Here is an 18,942-nt window from a genome sequence, read left to right on the forward strand (position 1 = left end):
TGTTTGAGCATATCTTAAGTTCAATTAATAACTATTTTTAGACTAGTTAAACGTGGAAGTAAAAGTATGTTGTTTTGAGTTTCTGGTTTAACAAAATCTTAAATTATTTCTGTTCTTTTGATCTTGTTTGCTGTTTGCCTTTTAAATCTGAGGTGTTGAATGCCCGTATATCTGCCTCAGCATTGTGGCTGCCACTCTTCTTTACTAAAGTGTTTAGTGTTGCTTTCTCTGGTTTTAACATGCTCTATGTATGCCTTTTGTCTCTAGATTTGCTACCTTTTGGCTGTGTAAATCTGCTGCGTCATCATGATGCACATCAACAATTCAATGGCCTGAGGTTATGAGGTATGTATCGCTCTTCAACATTTACCTTTTCTTTTCGTGATGTTTATTTATTTGGATTTAATATCAAACAAGATATAACACTAGAATTGAGGTATAGCACTGGTTGGAAAATGATCGAAAGAGAGGATACTCAGGATAGAGATATTATAATCAAGGCATAGAGAGAGAGATACAGAAGAGAGTGATTATTCAATATGCTGGGAATGCTTCTTTAATAATTGGATGTGTGTAATTTAGCTAGTCATTATAATATTCACTGCTTTGTTCCATTCTGGGTTTGTTGGAGTTTAAAAACATACTTTGCTACATGGAACTAAGTATAGTATCTATGAATATTCCCAAAATCAGAGGTATTGACAAATGGGGTTGAAGCATAGCTCAATAGTGAATGCTTCATTCAGTGACCTTGAATAAAACCTCATTGAACAGTTGTTCCAGCTGGAAAATGCGTAAGATAGGTGTGTCTAACATAATGTATGGGCTGCGTATCGATAGTGATTGATAATGAAACCAAACCAAACCTGCAAATGCATTTCGGACCCTTTTTGCAATGTGTTAGAGCAATCCTGATTGTCTTACACTGGGGTAATTTAGATGGGTAGAGCCACCGAATATTTGTGAAACTTGTGATACAATTTAGTTCGATGGCGCTTTCAGAAACTCAGGAGTGTGTGATAAAATCTCTTAAAAGGTAGAACAGGGGACTTAAGAGCTGAAAGGGATTCTCATAGTTTCTTTGCAAAAGGAAGAGTTTGGGGGAGATCGTACACGTTTCATTCTTTTGAGCACCCAGGAATCCTCGGACCCACTTTGCGGTCCAGTCACGAAACTGTGCCTCCTGGCTCTTGCCGAACCCTCTTCTCTTGAGGAGAGGGGAAGCTCTAGCAAATAGCTAGCTAGATACCACGAAGGGTTTTGAACCCCATAGCACATGACAGCAAACCATGGGTCTGACCATTGAAATAGGGTAAAAGAACCAGTTCCAGGGTGCTGGGGTTCTGTGTGCAAATGGCTCTTAAGAATGGTATTGCCAATACTTTTGGTTGCAAGTAATGAAAGAAATCCAGGTATAGCATTTACGGCTCTAGTAAAATCTAGCTTTAGACAAGAGGAAATCTATTCTCTATTGGAAGATTGTGAACATAACCCCTTTTTCTGGCAGCAGCACAGAAGTACTCGGGGTTTAGGGTTTAGAACTAGAAAGAAAGCCTCACCCTCAGAATGACAGTTTAATTCATAGACATTGTCCCTTGAAATTGATTCATTGGATAACTCCCAATGGGTAAGTCAAAAAAAAAAAAAAAAAAAAAAATAGAAAAAGGACGAGAGATAAGGCTTGGGTTAGAATAGCACTTTTGCCAACTCTATATATTTATTTTCTTGCCTTGAAATCGGTTCATTGAATAATTACTTCCAATGGGTTTGTAAAAGAAAAGAAAAGAAAAGAGGTTTGGGTTAAATTAGGGTTGTCCCAGTATATGCATGCTGTGCAAAGAAGACTGCCAAATGTAAGTTCTGGCCTTGGTCTGGAAATGCATGCTAACTCGTAATTGTGGACGCAGTTCCTTTTCAGCTAAAGCATCTTGATTGCTCTTAAATTCTTGTAGTCTTCATTGGTCTGGAACACTTTCACGTAGCGTATACCTTGCTTCTACTTGCTCTAGACCAAAAAATGCCAATCAAATAAGCTTGCTCTGTTTTTGTGGGTCAAAAATCTGGAAAGAACAGGTTTAAATTGATATGCATTGAGCAGCCATGTTTGTAATGCAATCTTAATTACAAAGTTTATTTACATTTTCAGGTGGTGATTTTTGCAAGCCAAGTGTTTGGTGTCTTCATTTACATGCTCCATCTGAACAGACGAGGAGGCGCTATGAACTTTAATTACGGACCTTTGTTGGCGGTCACAATGTTAGATGACCATTAGATCAAATCATACATTTTCACCTGAAGTTGAGCAAAGCCATTTATATGTATCCATCTTAACCCTGCATAAATAACACAAAAGCTTACTCAAATGAGAAACGTTATGCAATACAAAGAGCTGCATTCTTATGCACATATTTTGGTTTTGTTCTGTGGAAGTAACAACGCAAAGAAAATCTTCGACAGAGTTACTCCCATCTTAGTTACAAAACCAATTTGTACACATTCTTTTCAACGTAAGTGTTTTTTTTCTTTTCACCGTGGTAATCTACTTGGTCGATCAAAATTCAGTACCAGTTGATCGTGACACACTAGGGCGGAGGTCGTGACTTGGGCAATTATTGATATAATTTTAAGATAAAAAAGGAAATTAGAAATACAGAAGCTCTGCCTCTGTGAGTGGGTTCTCCACGTCTCACAGACACACACACACCTGAACTGAAACAAGGTCGTCAAACACTGAAAGAGCCAAAGAGAGAAAATGCAGTCATCACTTTCATACTCCCACTGCAACAAAACCTTCACATTCAAACCAAACCCAAACCCCATTCCAAACCAGTCCCTACTCAGACCCACTAAACCCTCCTCCAAACCACCAACACCACCTTCCTCCTCCATCCACCTCACACTAAGATCCCACTCCCACCCACAACCACTCTCCCCTCAAAACCCCAAAAGACCCTTCTCCTCAGTGACCCCACTTGGTTCAGGCATTTCCTCCAACAGCTTCAGTGCCAATGGCAACCGGAGCTTCCGGGACTGGGTCGAGGCGGCGAGTGAGGCTGTGTCCAATGCCTTTCCGATTTGGGTCGCTTTGGGGTGCCTGTTGGGCTTGCTCAGCCCAGCTTCCTTCAACTGGGTCACCCCCAAGTTCAATTTTTTGGGGTTAACAGTCACTATGCTTGGGATGGGTATGACTCTAACGTTCAATGACCTTAGGGATGCTCTTGCTATGCCCAAGGAGCTGTTTTGCGGCTTCGCTCTTCAATACTCGGTAGTTATCATTGTGTGGAAATTGGAATGTTTGTTATAGTAGGATTCGTTGTCGAAGACTAGATGTTTTTGATTGGTTTCAAACTCAATGTTGTTTGTAGGGATGTGTGTTATGAGTTGTTCAATGTGTTTAAGGTTGGAAGCTGTTTACGTTTGTGGTTTTGAATGTGAGTTTGTTGTTTCAGGTGATGCCTTTATCAGGGTATTTTGTGAGCAAGCTTTTGAATCTGCCGTCGCATTATGCGGCTGGTTTGATATTGGTTGCGTGCTGCCCGGGTGGTATGTCTTCATATGATGTATATTTGTGTGATATATCCTTCGCTCTATCATCTTTCTGTCCGAAATTAATTTTCTTGCTTGTTGACTTTTTGCAGGGACGGCAAGTAACATTGTCACTTATATTGCACGGTATGTTCTACTCTCTTCTTGTTCGGTTATTTGTGTCAAGAGGTCTAGTAAAGTTCCAGTTTTATATAGTTTCCTCATAATCAATGTCGATTTGCGTCCATCTGGCTATCCCCAACATGATCCCAATTTCACATGACCTCTGTATTTTGTTAGGTCCAAGTCATCTATTTCAAAAACTATTTTCTGACCATATAAGCAGCATGTGGTACTCATTGCACTCCTCTATGTTGCCAGCAATAAAGTTTGCTGGAGGAGTTCGATAAGTATAGTTATCTTCCGGTATATGTTATAGGATTGAAGCACCATGGTTGTCTCTAACCATCTGGAATTCTTGTGGTGAATCAGGAGTTACATGCATGAACTTGAGATCACATTAAAATCTTACTACTTCATCCTGCTTAGTTTTATGTACAGTATAGTCAATAACATTAGATAGAGGGAAGGGTGATACATATTAAGCTGCATAGGATTGATGTTAAAGTTGACACAATTGAAATTTTTAGCGCCATCATTATTGATATTCTGACCAGGGGGATAGAAGTCTACTTTTGCCTCCTGCTTTTTCATTTTGCTCTACATGGCCAAAACATCTGATGTCATTTATGTTTTTCCAGTGGAAATGTGGCACTTTCAGTGTTAATGACAGCAGCAAGCACTGTATCAGCCGTGGTTGGTAAACTGACACAGCTTTCTAGAAGATTAAAGCATCTTCTAGAACAATATTTAGATACATAGGTTCAAAGCCCTCTTTTTTGGTAACATTTTCTGAAGTCTTATATCCATTCATGTTGTAGATCATGACCCCCTTTCTCACAGCCAAACTTGCTGGTCAATACGTTGCAGTCGATGCAGCTGGGATGTTATTCTCTACACTGCAGGTGACATTCCTTAATTTACCGCCACTTCGTAGTAGTAGTTGTTGCTTTGATAAATTATCTGAAGCTACAATATGTTTTGTACAGGTTGTCCTTCTTCCTGTGATTGCCGGTGCTTTTCTGAATCAGTACTTCCAAGGTCTGGTTAAATTTGTCTCCCCCTTGATGCCCCCCATTGCTGTGGCAACAGTAGGTGTTCTTTGTGGGAATGCAATTGCCCAGAGTTCCTCTGCAATCCTTACATCAGGTCTACAAGTTGTGCTAGCTTCATCTCTTCTGCATGCATCTGGATTTTTCTTTGGGTACGTGCTTTCAAGGTTACTTGGGCTTGATGTGGCAGCATCAAGAACTATCTCAATCGAGGTTGGCATGCAGGTTAGCAAATCTCACTTTCTCTCATAGAACTAATTTCTATGATTTTGTCCACTAAATCTTTCTAGCTTTCCACTCTTAATTACCTTGTAGAGAATAGACATTGTAGTCATCCGGTATCCCACATTGACTTCTTGTTTTGTTTGGTCGCCAACATTGTGCATGTAAATACTCTTGCTAGAATGTATGTCATTATATGAGTAACTAGTAAGAGGATATTCGTTTTGTGAGCAAGTCAAACCCTACTACAGTATTGTGTTTTTGTATTGACTGCGTGTTCTTGTTAACTGTATGTTTCAGAATTCAGTGCTTGGGGTTGTTCTAGCTACTCAGCACTTTGGAAATCCTCTTACTGCAGTACCATGTGCGGTTTCCAGCGTTTGCCATTCAATCATTGGTAGTGCCTTGGCAGGAATATGGAGACGGAGCGTGCCGAAAGAGCAAGAATGAAATGTGAATGTAGAAACTAGAGACAATCAGTATGAATAATTCTTCTGTATATTATATGAGCCGATAGTCGTATCCATTGTTGGCTATGAGCACTTAGTAGACTGGCTCAGACTCGAATAAACTAAGGACATCAAAACAACGGTATTGTAGAACATCTCATAATTTAATTGTTAAGCGTGGCTAGAGCATGTTACAGTCTATACCAAAGCCGATGCCTATCAGTTTGTTTAGTCTCAGCAGGACGTTGAACGAAATTTTCTGATAGTGCATCAGTACATAACTGCATATATTTATCAACGCTCCCAGGCATGCACTACAATACCACAACCATTTGGTTGCAGCACAACTTCTGGTTTTTATTTTGATAAACGCCAAACATTAGCTATCATTTTGTATTATTTCGTTGTGTAAATTAAAAACTTTTGGCCTTGTTTGGTTCGCATGAAGTAACAATCAGGAAAAAAAGTTGTTTATTTTCTACGTTTGGGAACACCGAAGGAAATGAAGGGAGGTAGAGCTTCTAATGAGGACTTTATATTGAAGACCAAGTGATGATTTTTGAATTAACGGTTGGATCACATGCACAATGAAATCTGAAAATATTAATTAAAGTTTGAAACACTCATCCAACCATTCACTTGAAAATCCTTACTTGGTCTTCATTATAAACTTCGCGTTGTTACCGCCACGTTTTGGAGTTGTTGGAGAAGTTGCTCACTCTTGATCCTTCGAAGAGAATATTGCCAAGGATGCTTTGGATGCTGACTACTTCTGGACTGATCCATTACCATGTGATCCGAAAAGTCTGCCCAAAAAGCTAGATATTAGAAATGAGCATGATGATATGAAAAAGCGACAAACCCGTGGATTATGCTGCTGTTTTGCAAGATGAGGAACATGTTGTGAAACGTCAGAAACCAGTGGAGTACCAACAACGACAAACCCGTGGCGTTACACCACCCCTTCATCAGCAATCTGAATAAGCAGAAGCCAGAGAGCAACAACCTTACCGTGACCGGCCAGCTACCGTTCTCAGCCACCGGTTGCTGCATGGCCTCGCCACCGTTATGAGAGTAGGCCTCCTCGGCCCTATAATGGGGCAAAAAGATATTATCAAAATGATCGTTCTGCTTCAGGTCGGGACGCAATCGGCGTTATTAGCTATTACAAGTTATGACTCTTCATCTCAGAAAGGAATGAATGCAAGATAGTATCTTGCAAGGTTCTAAAAAACGATGGGCGCTAGTCGGGTGGACAGCGCCTAAAAGATTAATCGGGGATTAAACGGGGATTAATCGGATTTGTATTTTTGTATTTATTTTATTTTTTAACAACAAATAATTATATAAATACAATTAAAATATGTATTATAATGTCTGAAAATAACGAAAAAAACATGTAACGCTGAAAATAATAAAAATACATAGCATATGTCCTTAAAAATGTACTAACAACAATGTTCTTAGGAAAATAAGAAATACAATTCAACAACAATGTCATTGAAGTAAGTAAGAAACACAATTAAACAACAATATCTTTAAGAAAATCCAAGAATAAAAAACACAATTCACCAACTAGGCAACAATGTCTAAATATAATTCAAATAACTAAAAATACATTCTTGTAAGTTGTAAGCCTACTCCTCCTATTCTTCTTCTCCACATCCTTAAAGTACTTCTTTGGTACTAGAGCCAAACTCAAAATCCATAGTTTCTTCTTCCTCTTCATTTGAATCCATGGTTTTCACTTTAAAAAATAAAAAATAAAAAAAATAAAGTTTTTTGGCCGCCCAACCGCCTAGGTGCCAGCCCAGCCGCCCAACAGCCCACCCAGCCGCCTAGGCGGCCAAAAAACGGCCGGCCGCCTACACTCGCCGATTTGCTAAAATCGGGATGGCAACCATTCTCCGGACGCCCAGGCGGCCGCCTAGGCCGTTTTTTAGAACCTTAGTATCTTGTACTGTGTTAGATGCATGTTGCCATTTGTTTAGTTATTACTACAGAGGCTGAGATACAAATCTGTGACAGAGTTTTGTTCTTAGTTGTCACTGTAGTTACTTAAGATCGAAGGATCAAGAGAAAAAGTTTTAAAATTCAGGTTGCAATGGACCTTAGCAAGGCAAAGGAGATGGTAGGAATATATAGTCTAATCCCATTTCCTGTCTGTGGAAAGTACTGTTTGCAGTTTTCACTTTCATCCAATGTTATTCTTGCCTGCTAAAATATTTCATGGTATCGTGTCGATATATAGAAGTTTATTGTATGCTGAACAAGAAATCAGCAGAGGAAAAATTGCTACTGCAGGAAAACATGGATGAACAATTGCTGTGATGACTACTCGCAATATACTGAGTCTTGAGCTTCATTATTATTATTTTTTTTAAATTAGTTCTTTATCTCATGTCATCATGAATTCATGATCATATATCAGATGGTTTTAATTTATTATTTATTTTAATAACTTGTTTTCAAGCACGAACCGGTTCAACTTTTCCTCTCAGTTGCTTAAAGGGTCAGATCAGCAACACAAAATATAGTGTTTGAAGTGCAAGTGCTCTGGTCTTTGCCGTTCCTCTATAATCAGTTTCAGTTTTGTCTGCTTGCTATTTTGAATGCTAGTAAGGTTTGCTGATCTCTTTCTCTTGGTAGCAGAAGCAACTTTCTCTCTGTATTTTCTCAACTTTTGTGTGCTAGAGTATCTGGTTGAATTCCTTTATGAAGTTTATGCACTGATATTTGATGCCAAATATTGGAGCATTGCGCCTTATTTCGTCGTAAACTAAGAGCCTTTAAACATTAAACACGGCGGTCGGAGAGTACTTGTGTTATTTTGTAGGTAACGTCTTGACATGATCTCCGAAACTGTGTGATTTCAACAACAACAAAAAAAGTGTTATGTTTTTAATACAATGGTTACCTACTCAATTTACTGTTCTAGTGTTTTACTTTTTTACGTACATCTGTGGTAACTTAATACTAACATGAATAACCCCCGATCAGAATGCGATGTCGTTTTTGTCTTCTTATCAGCTTTTCTCTCATCTTCTTCCTTCTTCCTTTTCTGAGTTTGACACCCAGCGCCGTCTCACCGCGCACTACCGTCAGCCGTCCCCGGTGGTAAGCGTAATAAACTCGACTGGTTTTACTGTACATTTTCACTGTTTACTTGCTCTTTATGTTTCAGTGATACAGAATTGTGTGCTTCTAACATTGTCAACCACTGCTGATGATATGAACATGGTCCCAGTTTCTCTGAATTGGGTTAGATGTTAACTGTTTGAGTAAAGAACGACTGCTTTCAATTTATGTTTTTTTTTTTTAGGAGTTATGGGTTACTGCTCTCTTGCTTTGTTCTCTTGTTTTTCATATACTATTGCATGGATTGAAAAGATGAACACAAGTCATTTGACTAAATCTGAAGGGAATATGCTATAGGATGGGTCGAGTCAGCTGAGTTGATTCTGTTGTGATTAGCAGTACCACATTTGCAGCAATTTATTTTGATTGTTGATTCCTTGTATGTATAGTTGAACAACAAATTGTGTATTCTTGCAGTTTAGGTTAGACTTAGTCGTCATGATTCTGCACCAGTTTTGATCACCTTTCGAGTCTGTAACAGGTACGTTAGACAGTGTTTGATTATATATCCCCTTCGAATGTCGTATTTTGTTTCTTGTAATATTTTGAGATAAGGAACACATAAGATTTTTTTTTTTTTTCCTATCAAAATCTAGGTAGAATAAGTTGTTGAACTTGAGACAGTTGTGCAAGTTTGATCATGTTTCTGAAAAACCATTTAGGTACAAATGGATTCGGAGTCTAAGCGTCAAGTACAAGGAGTTGATAGAATTAGTGCATTGCCAGATGCACTTGTTTGCCACATATTGTCATTCATCCCTACAGTATATGCCGTGTGGACCACCCTTTTGTCTAGGAGATGGAACAATTTATGGAGGTCCCTTCCTAATTTGGACTTCAATAACGAAGACTTCCCTACCAAGAGGACTGATGATTTTATGGAATTCGTTGATTGTGTACTTGCCTCTCGTGGCTCAACAGACATCCGAAAACTCTCTCTCCACATCCGCCATTGTGAGAACTTCAGTACTGGGGATTTCTATCGCGTTCATAGGTGGATTTGTGCTGCCACTAGGGAGAACCTTGTTGAACTTGATTTCTGTCTTTTGTTTGAGTCTCGCCAGAATGATGAGTTAGAACTGCCTCTAAGCCTTTTCAAATGCAAAACACTTGAGGTTTTGTCAGTGCAATCAAATTGCATCACCTACCCTGCTGCTACAAAAGGGTGTTTCCCAAGCCTCAAGGTCCTTGATGTATCAGATTTTCGTCCTGATGTTGATTCAATGCAGAAGTTCTTTTCTCATTTCCCTGTGCTCGAAGAGTTGAATATTTATGCATACCCTTGTTTTTACAATGTTTTCAATATCAAAGTCTCTGCACCTGAATTGAAGACACTGAGAATATCGTTGGACTATTTCAGTCACAACTATATGCGTCCCAACAATATTTTTATCAATGCCCCAAAGCTGGAGAACCTTGAAGTCACAGATGGTGTTTTAACAAATTACAGTTTGGAGAGTACAAGATGTCCAGAAAGAACTAAGATTGTATATTCTAACAGACGTCTAAATAATGACTATTGGTTCATTCAAGATAAAGATGATGTATTTGAAGATGAAGCCCCGAGATTCACTATTCGTGCAGCTGCTTTACTTGAAAAAGTTCAGAATGTTAAATGTCTGTCTCTTGAATCTCGTCCTAAATGTTTGGAGGTAAGTATTTGCTAATTAATTTGTTCTCCTGAAACTGGTTGTCTTATGTATATCTTTCAGCTATTGCCTTGCCTGATCTTCTGTCCGATGAACATATGATCTTTCATGAAGGCTTGTTGTGTACCTGCTTTGGAATATTTGGTCAAATTGGAGCTGGCTCTTCTTGACTGCTACAACTGGGAGTTGCTAACAGAATTGCTGAAGAGATCGCCTAAGCTGGAATATCTTGGATTAGAACATAAAGTAAGATGCACTTCTACCCAGTCTCCTTGATACCAACATGTCTTCGATTTATCTTTCTCATATGATTCAATCTTGTAAATATAATTGTCAGAAAACCAGCTTTCATGAATCCTTAGAGCGTGAATGGAATCCACCTGAGTCTGTGCCTATTTGTTTGGCATCAAGCCTCAAGACTATCTGCGTAAACGGATTCAAAGGAAGGCGGTATGAGATGGAGGTTGCAAAGTATTTGTTAAACCACGGCGAAGTTCTGAACACCATGACTATTTCAACCAAGGATCAGTTTGGTTGTCAGGATGGTCGTCCTTACAAGACAGAGGAAGAGTTATGCAAGGAATTTCACGCATGTCAAAAGGGTTCAAAGATCTGCCGTGTTAACATAATTTATGATGCAGGATTCTTTTCTTTTGAAAAGTTCAGTTCTTAGTTCTTGAAGGATTGGTGTTTAAGAACCTTCTCTGTTGAACTTAGGATGGATTCATCTACTGTTGTTTGCTATGGATGGTTTAAATCTCCTATCCATCTTGTTTAGCTTCTTTAGAAGTGTGCATAAAGCTCCGGCGTCACTTGTCACACTCGATTCTTTGTTACTAAACACAAAATCACGTTGACAACAGCACTCTACTTATTGTTCTCGGCACATAATCGAGCTTTGACTTGAACAGGCTTGGTATAGTTTTTCTCTTTTTTGATTGCTGTTATATTACTTGTCATAGAATATCTCACGCTCTGATTGTAAAGCCTGGCTAGTGCATCTTGCATATCAATACTCCAATGCCGACGCATCACTCTGGGAAGTATTTGTGTTATTTTTTAGGGTCATGTTAGTCGAGAAAAAAAAAAAAACTTACAATCAATGGGGATATAAAGAATAAAAAATAACTTACTCGGTCATATTAGTCGAAGTTTACCCTTTTCAATTTACAATCCATACTCATTTTTTCATATTTTGGTCTTGTTTTATGAATAGCTTAACTATAACTAAAAAAAGAGAGAAAGTGTGGATTGTTAGGTAGCCTAACTGACAACGTTGAGGTCATGGGTTCAAACCTCGCTGACATATGTAAAGGTGTGTGAGTTATTTAATAAAAATTTTTGAAAAAAAAAAAGAAAAAAAAGTGGATTGTAAAATAAAGAGGGTAAATGTAAATTTCACTTCCTAACGTAAATTACTCGTAAGTCGACGTTGAGAAAAGCGACATCGTTTAGTAGTCAGCCTGCTCGTTCTCTCTCTCAAGTGTGAATACTGGTCTCAGAGGTATCGCAGCTAACGTCTGAGTTTTTCTCATTTTCTTTTTCTCTCTTCGATTTTCAATTCTGGGTTTGATACCCACCGCCGTCTCACCGGTCACCACGTGGTACCGGCAGCCATATGACCCGTCACAACGATTTTTGAAAACGTTTGGTGAATCGGTGGTAAGTATAGCTGTTTTTTACTGTTGAATTTCACTGTTTACTTGCTCTTTACGTTCGGTGGTTACCCTATTTTTCTTCTAGCATTGTAAACCAGCGTTCCAGTTTTCTCCGACTTGGGGAAAGAGCTTTAGGTAGAGGAATACTAGTTTCAATTTAGGGGTTAGTGCTATCTTGCTTTGCTCTGTTGTTTTTCATATGATATTACATGGATTGTTTTTCATTTGACTAAATCTGAAGGAATATTATGCTAAAATATGGGTCAAGTTAACTGCATTAATTATGTTACGATTTGATTAGCATCACCACATTTACACCCATTTATTTTGATTGTGGTTTCCTTGTGTGTATTGTTGAACAAGAAATCGAGTGTTCTTGCCGCATTAGGCTAGTCGTCGTGATTGTGCACCAGTTTTGATCACCTTTCAAGTCTGAAACAGGTATGTTAGATAGACAGTGTTTGATCATATCACTTTCGAAAGTCGTATTTTGGTCTTGTAATATTATAAGATAATAGATTAGATATTGTTCTTGCATTTTCTTGAGTTTCGTAGAATACTTTCTTAAATTTTCTATGTATTCTGGGTAGAATAAGCTGTTCACGTTAAGACAAGTATGCAAGTTTGATCAAGTTTTTGAAAACCACTAGGTACAAATGGATTCAGATTCAAAGCGTCAAGAACAAGGAGTTGATAGAATTAGTGCATTGCCCGATGCACTTGTTTGCCACATACTGTCATTCCTTCCTACAATATATGCTGTGTGGACCACCCTTCTGTCCAGGAGATGGAACAATTTATGGAGGTCTCTTCTCAATTTGGACTTCAATGACGAAGACTTCCCTACCAAGAGGACTGATCATTTTATGAAATTTGTTGGTTGCGTATTTTCCTCTCGTGGCTCATCAGACATTCGGAAACTCTCTCTTCGCATCAACCATTGTGAGAACCTCAGTATTGGGGCTTTCTCTCGCGTTTATAGGTGGATTTGTGCTGCCACTAGGAAGAACCTTGTTGAACTTGATTTCTGTCTTTGGTTTGTGTCTAGCTCTGGCCAGAATGATGAGTTAGAACTGCCTCTAAGCCTTTTCAAATGCAAAACACTTGAGGTTTTGTCATTGCTTTCAAATTGCATCACCTACCCTGCTGCTACAAAAGGTTGTTTCCCGAGCCTCAAGGTCTTTAATGTATCAGATTTTCGTCCTGATGTTGATTCAATGCAGAAGTTTTTTTCTCATTTCCCTGTGCTCGAAGAGTTGACTATTGATGCACACCCTTATTTTTACAATGTTTTCAATATCAAAGTCTCTGCACCTGAATTGAAGACACTGAGAATATCGTTGGACTACTTCAGTCACAACTATATGCGTCCCAACAATATTTTTATCAATGCCCCAAAGCTGGAGAACCTTGGAGTCACAGATGGTGTTTTGACAAATTACATTTTGGAGAGTAAAAGATGTCCAGAAAGAACTACGATTGAATATGATGACAGATGTCGAAATGATGATGATGATTGGTTTCGAGATAAAGATGATGTATTTGAAGATGAAGCTCCAAGATTCACTAACCGCGCAGCCGCTTTACTTGCAAAAGTCCAGAATGTTAAATATCTGTCTCTTGATTCTCGTCCTAAATGTTTGGAGGTAAGTATTCCAATTAAGTTGTTCTCCTGAAACTGGTTGTGTAATGCAGCTATTGCCTTGCCTGATTTTCTGTTTGATGAATATTTGATACTTCATGAAGGCTTGGTGTGTACCCGCTTTGGAAAATTTGGGCGAATTGGACTTGGTTCTTCGGGACTGCTACAACTGGGAATTGCTAACAGAGCTGCTGAAGAGATCACCTAAGCTGGAATATCTTGGCTTAGAACATAAAGTAAGATGCGTTTCTAGTCAGTCTCCTTGATACCAACATGTCTTCCATTAATCTTTCTCATTTCAGTCACTTGTGAATATAATTGTCAGAATACCAGCTATGAATTAATTTATGATGAAGTCGAGGATACCCCAGAGCATGAATGGAATCCACCCGAGTTTGTGCCTATGTGTTTGTCATCAAGCCTCAAGACTATCTGCGTATACAGATTCAAAGGAAGGCGGTATGAGATGGAAGTTGCAAAGTATTTGTTAAACTATGGTGAAGTTTTGAATACCATGACTATTTCAACCAAGAGCCGGTTCAATACTCAGGATGGTTGTCCATATAAAACAGAGGAAGAGATATGCAAGGAATTTCGCGTGTGTCAAAAGGGCTCAAAGAATTGCCAAGTTAACATAATTTATGATGCAGGTTTTGATTTCAGTGAATTCCTTTCGAAAGGTTCAGTTTTTAGTTCTTGAAGGATTGGAGTTAAGAACCTTCTTTGTTGATCTTGAGATGAATCCATCTGCTCTAGTTTGTCTTGGATTGTTTAAATTTCTTATCCATCTTGTTTAGCTTCTTCTGAAGTGTGAATTTAGGCTCCGGTCTTGCTTCATTTCTCATTTAGATTTCTTGTTGGGCAAATTTTTGAAACAAATGATGTCAACGAGCGTAAATTTAGTGGCTCAGTACCTACTTTTATAGTATGAGTAGTACTTTACCGTAATGTTTTATGAACGTGTTTAGTGCAATTTCATTGAAGATAGTCAGAAAATTCACTCATCAATTACTCTAAAAGTCCCGCGGACCTGGCTTTTTTTATTTTTATAGACTCACTTATGTCTTCTTCTTTTTTTTGTTACAAGTGGGGCCTAAAAGACCCAAACAGAAAGGAAAACAAAACTAGAAACTAAAGACTGAAGCAAACAACAGCGGACCAGCCCTCCACTCCTTCTTGCTCTAGTAACACAGCAAGATCATCCAGCAAAGCTTGATCAGTATGAGCAGGGGTTCAGCAAATCTAATAACACCAAGATCATGATTTATACTATTTTTGGCCAAAGCAACCACAACCATATTGCGTTCTCTGAAAATTTACTAGTCTTTGACCCGGTGAATCAAATTTATTTTTAATTATGCAAACAATTTAATTTATTTATTTACACATCCATCTTGATGCCCAAAATTTTTATATAATTTTGATGGGCTGAAGGCGCGGAGCCCAAATATTGGCCCGGGCGCTGGTTCTTTTGTTTTCAAAAGTAAAACCGAAATTCTCAAAAACCCAAATCGAAATTTCAAATTTTCAGAAAACACACACCTTCCCATTTTGAGCTCTCCCGCCAATTTCAAACCCTCAAAAAACCAAAACCAAAACCAAAATGAAAAGCTCCTCTCTTTTCAATTCCCTCCATCTCCATCAAACCCAAACCTCTTCCTCTCTTAAATCTCATTTCAAATCCCAAATCCCCAAATCTCAGAAACCCTTCAAATTATTATCCCAATCGCTCTCTGCCTTCCACCCAAACCCATCAAATGGATCCCCAATTCCACGGCCTCCCTCCTCTCAAAAGATTCAGACTCATGCAGCAACACAACCACAACCACCACCGCGACGACGTCGTTTCGCCCATTCTTCCGGCCAAGAAGCGAAAGGAGACTAGAGACCAACCCATTCCCCCTGACCCAATTCCCGCCGCCTTCGCCGTCAACACCTATTCGTTGCCGGCGAAGAAGCGTGTGTGGGCGCTTCCGCCGGATTTAGTAACCCCCGAGAAGCCGGTTCCGGAGTTGGATTTAAATCTTGAGTACAAGCCGGAGGCGGAGGCTGCCACGGAGAAAGTTGAAGAATGCACGGAAGGTGTTTGTGAAAATGCCTCAGAGAAGAGCCCGGAAGATTCGGGCGTCGAGGAAGAGTGTGATGATGAAGATGAGGATGGGATTGTTTGTAATGTTTGTAAGAGCTCAGATGGAGATCCGTCAGATCCGATTGTGTTCTGTGACGGGTGTGATCTGATGGTTCATGCCACCTGCTATGGTAATCCCCTTGTGAAGGGTATTCCAGAGGGAGATTGGTTCTGCTCGCAATGCTCTGGTTCTTCTGAGGCTTTGCGGGGTGATGACTCTTTGAATTGCTGTCTTTGCCCCGGCAAAGGTGGGGCAATGAAACCGACTGGAGATGGGCGGTGGGCGCATATTGTGTGCGCGCTTTATGTTCCTGAGGTGTTCTTTAAGGACCCGGAAGGCCGAGAGGGGATTGACTGCTCCAAGGTTCCCAAGAGGAGGTGGAAAGAGAGGTGTTATGTTTGCAAGAGCGAAAGCGGGTGTGCTATTCAGTGTTCGGAGATCAAATGCCCTTTGGCGTTTCATGCGACTTGTGGGTTGAATGAAGATCTTTGTATAGAGTACAGGGAAGGAAGGAAGGGTGATATTGTAGCTGGGTTTTGTAGAACCCACACTGATCTGTGGGAAAAGGTAAACTTTTTGTTTGTAATCACTACTTGTTCTCCTGGTTTTGCATTAGAATTTAGCTTAGTGTTATTATGTGTTGATGGGGTTTTGCTAAATGAGTTTTGTTCTACTTGCAGCAACAAGAATCTGGGAAGTTCAAGATTGTGGCTAGAAAGGACTAAAGTGCATAAGAAGTAGTTAGATGGTGATGGATTAACTATATAGGTCTTTGTGGGATGGTATGCATGGACCTGCTGGTTAGTGTTTGATCTTTGTTTTTTTTTGTGTGGAATTACTGGTTGCTTTTGTTTTTAGATATTTCATATTTGAAATAGGTATTACCTTGTTTTGGTTCCTGTTATGACTTTAGCTTTGAGCTGATCTTAATGATACAGTAATTCAATTTATGTAGTAAGAATGTGTTCTCACCATCAATTTACAACCAGTGTCAATTTCTCCCTCCAAATAATAAGGCATGTGATCTGCACTTTTGCTTGTGAGGTTATACTTCAATCAGTGTATTCCTCTGGCTCGGTTCTTGTCATCAGTGGGAGATTGAATACTTGGTAAGCTTTTTGAATACATTTTTTAGATGAAAAATTAAATTTTCTGTGAAATTGTTTTGGCTATGAGTTCATAGTGGGAGTCTGAAAAGCTTGTTTTGGTCTACTTGTAATTTTATTTGGTTTGGGAATTTGGGGAGCACTACCCCTTCTTAGTTCTTACTGACTGCTTAGTTCACCATTAGGTAGTAGATAGAAGATAAAAAAAGATTGAAACTAAGTGGCTTTTGTAATTGATTAATCAAATTATCCAAGTTTGGGGATGAAGAACCATGTGGATCAGTGACTTCTTCAGCTAGTTTGTTTTCACTGCAAGGCCTTGTTTTTCATCTTCTTACCCTTATCTCCCTCCATAAGCTCCTTGACAATGTTCTGTACATTGTCTCTCTTGACATCAGTACTGATCTCAATGCCAATGCCCAACTGGTTGCAAGTGTAGTTACTTTCTTTTTTGCTGGTCTGAAAATAATGGCCACTGCATCATAGGTACTCCAGCTGTAAGACACTAAGACTTAATGGCTGAACTCCAACCACTGTGTCTCAAAAACCCTTCAACTGCTGTGTGGTTTAAGACTTGTTTCTGGGGCACCAGCTAGCTACTAGACCTGACCTTGATTTCAGATTCAAACTTTGGTGGCAGAGTAGCTGATTTGCGTTGAAATTTAAGAAACTGCTTGTGGTGGAATCTTCTTTAACAGAGGTTAATTATATGAAACCCTATGGAAACTTGTGTTATTGGAGTATTATTAGGCAAACTACATCTTCATGAAACCATTAGTGTTGGTTCTGTAGGATTATCAACATTACAGTACCTTTAAGAAACTTGAGAGCTCCATAAAGAAAATGGGGTACCAACTTGTTCAAGACCTTGTCAGTAGGATCCAATAAAGCAAGCCTCAAAAAATGGTGAATCTTCCTTTGTTGAATAATGAACCTGAGCCCTACACAAAACTCACAAGTCACAGCCATGTCATCAGTCTTTCAAGTAATTATACACTTCAATCATTGCATTCCTCTGCACTTGTTCTCAGCCCCATTGAGAGATTGAATACTTGGAAATGAGCTTTGTGAATATTTGGTGGAACCCCGTCCTGTATATCTTTGTGTTTGATCACTCATGGTTCTATGGTTTGTAAGCAGTGGTCACTAAACCATCGATGTTATTCTTAAGGATGCTAAGTACAATCTTTGCTAGTTAATTAAACAGATGAATACAGTGCCTTTCTTCTTTTTCGAATACAAAAAAACTATAACTTTATTAAGAAACTATTAACATGAAAAAGAAACCTGCCATGAAATGACCATCAAATTTAGCTCCTTTCACATAGCGCTACACCATTATTAAGTGATTTTTCTTAATAAGACTCGGTTCACTAAATTTTCCAAATTTTTTGATGAAGAACCATGCGGAGCAGTGGCTTCCTCTGCAAGTTTCTTCCACTCCAGACACTTGCTTCTCATTTTCTTGCCCTTATCTCCCTCCATTAACTCCTTCACAAGCTTCTCCACATTGTCTCTCTTGACATCTGTGTCGATCTCCATGCCAATTCCCCATTCACAGCAACTGTAACTGTTTATTTGCTGGTCTCCATAGAATGGCCAACACAGCATTGGCACTCCAGCTGTAATACTCTCAATGGTTGAATTCCAACCACTGTGTGTTAAAAACCCTCCGACTGACGGATGGTTTAGGACTTCTTCTTGGGGGCACCAACTTGCTATTAGACCTCTGTCTTTGGTTTCAGCTTCAAACTCTGGCGGCAAGATTGCTGATTTTCCGACAACCAAATCTGGCCTAATAACCCAGAAGAAAGGAAGCTTGGTATTCGCAAGTCCCCAACCAAACTCGAGAAGCTGTTCTGGTGTCAAAACCACAATACTTCCAAAATTGACATAAACAATTGAGTTTGGTGGCTTGCAGTTTAGCCATTGGAGACAGTCTCTTTCCTCCTTCCAAAGACTGTATCCCATAGGTTTCAAAGGGTCTTCTGGTATTTGATTTAGCATTAATTGGAGAGGACCAATTGAATAAATTGGTGGAGAAACAGATGAGGAGAGAGCTTCCAGAGCATCTTTTTCCAAAGCATCAAATGTGAGAAGAAGAACAGCTGAAGTTTTATTTGCGTTTTCCGCTGCTTCCATGGTGATGTTGAAGAGGATGTCGTCTGGATCTGTAGTTCGACAAAAAGTAGGCAGATACTTCAAACAAATATCTTTCTTTCCTGGAATCCATTCTATTGTGTTGTCTAGAA

The 18,942-nt window shown here is 39.2% G+C and overlaps 5 protein-coding genes across 5 annotated transcripts in view; 4 read left to right on the forward strand and 1 right to left on the reverse strand.

Moving 5' to 3' along the window:
- The first annotated feature begins 2,649 nt into the window (after positions 1-2,649).
- On the forward strand, positions 2,650-5,566 carry LOC101292385 (probable sodium/metabolite cotransporter BASS1, chloroplastic-like). Its single transcript, XM_004294124.1, has 7 exons — positions 2,650-3,265; positions 3,450-3,543; positions 3,639-3,672; positions 4,287-4,341; positions 4,467-4,550; positions 4,635-4,922; positions 5,220-5,566. Exons 1-7 carry the CDS (start codon positions 2,753-2,755, stop codon positions 5,367-5,369), a joined length of 1,218 nt encoding a protein of 405 aa, XP_004294172.1. The 5' UTR covers positions 2,650-2,752; the 3' UTR covers positions 5,370-5,566.
- Positions 5,567-9,174: 3,608 nt separating this feature from the next.
- Positions 9,175-10,828, forward strand: LOC101296192 (F-box/LRR-repeat protein At3g58930-like). The gene is made up of 3 exons (XM_004295626.1): positions 9,175-10,158; positions 10,270-10,401; positions 10,493-10,828. The coding sequence occupies exons 1-3, from the start codon at positions 9,175-9,177 to the stop codon at positions 10,826-10,828; spliced, it is 1,452 nt and encodes a 483-aa protein (XP_004295674.1).
- Positions 10,829-12,469: 1,641 nt separating this feature from the next.
- On the forward strand, positions 12,470-14,155 carry LOC101296474 (F-box/FBD/LRR-repeat protein At4g00160-like). Its single transcript, XM_004295627.1, has 3 exons — positions 12,470-13,459; positions 13,560-13,691; positions 13,781-14,155. The coding sequence occupies exons 1-3, from the start codon at positions 12,470-12,472 to the stop codon at positions 14,153-14,155; spliced, it is 1,497 nt and encodes a 498-aa protein (XP_004295675.1).
- A 1,057-nt stretch (positions 14,156-15,212) lies between these two features.
- On the forward strand, positions 15,213-16,434 carry LOC101296758 (protein Jade-1-like). Its single transcript, XM_004295628.1, has 2 exons — positions 15,213-16,151; positions 16,265-16,434. Exons 1-2 carry the CDS (start codon positions 15,213-15,215, stop codon positions 16,307-16,309), a joined length of 984 nt encoding a protein of 327 aa, XP_004295676.1. The 3' UTR covers positions 16,310-16,434.
- A 1,489-nt stretch (positions 16,435-17,923) lies between these two features.
- The window catches only part of LOC101297048 (UDP-glycosyltransferase 85A3-like), a 1,633-nt gene continuing 614 nt past the window's right edge, over positions 17,924-18,942 (reverse strand). The window contains exon 2 of the mRNA XM_004295629.1: positions 17,924-18,936. Within this exon, the coding sequence (XP_004295677.1) occupies positions 18,032-18,936 (905 nt within the window). The 3' untranslated portion in view covers positions 17,924-18,031. The remainder of the gene's footprint in view (positions 18,937-18,942) is intronic.

This window comes from Fragaria vesca, linkage group LG3 (genome assembly GCF_000184155.1).
Source record: "Fragaria vesca subsp. vesca linkage group LG3, FraVesHawaii_1.0, whole genome shotgun sequence".
Taxonomy (NCBI): Eukaryota; Viridiplantae; Streptophyta; class Magnoliopsida; order Rosales; family Rosaceae; genus Fragaria; species Fragaria vesca.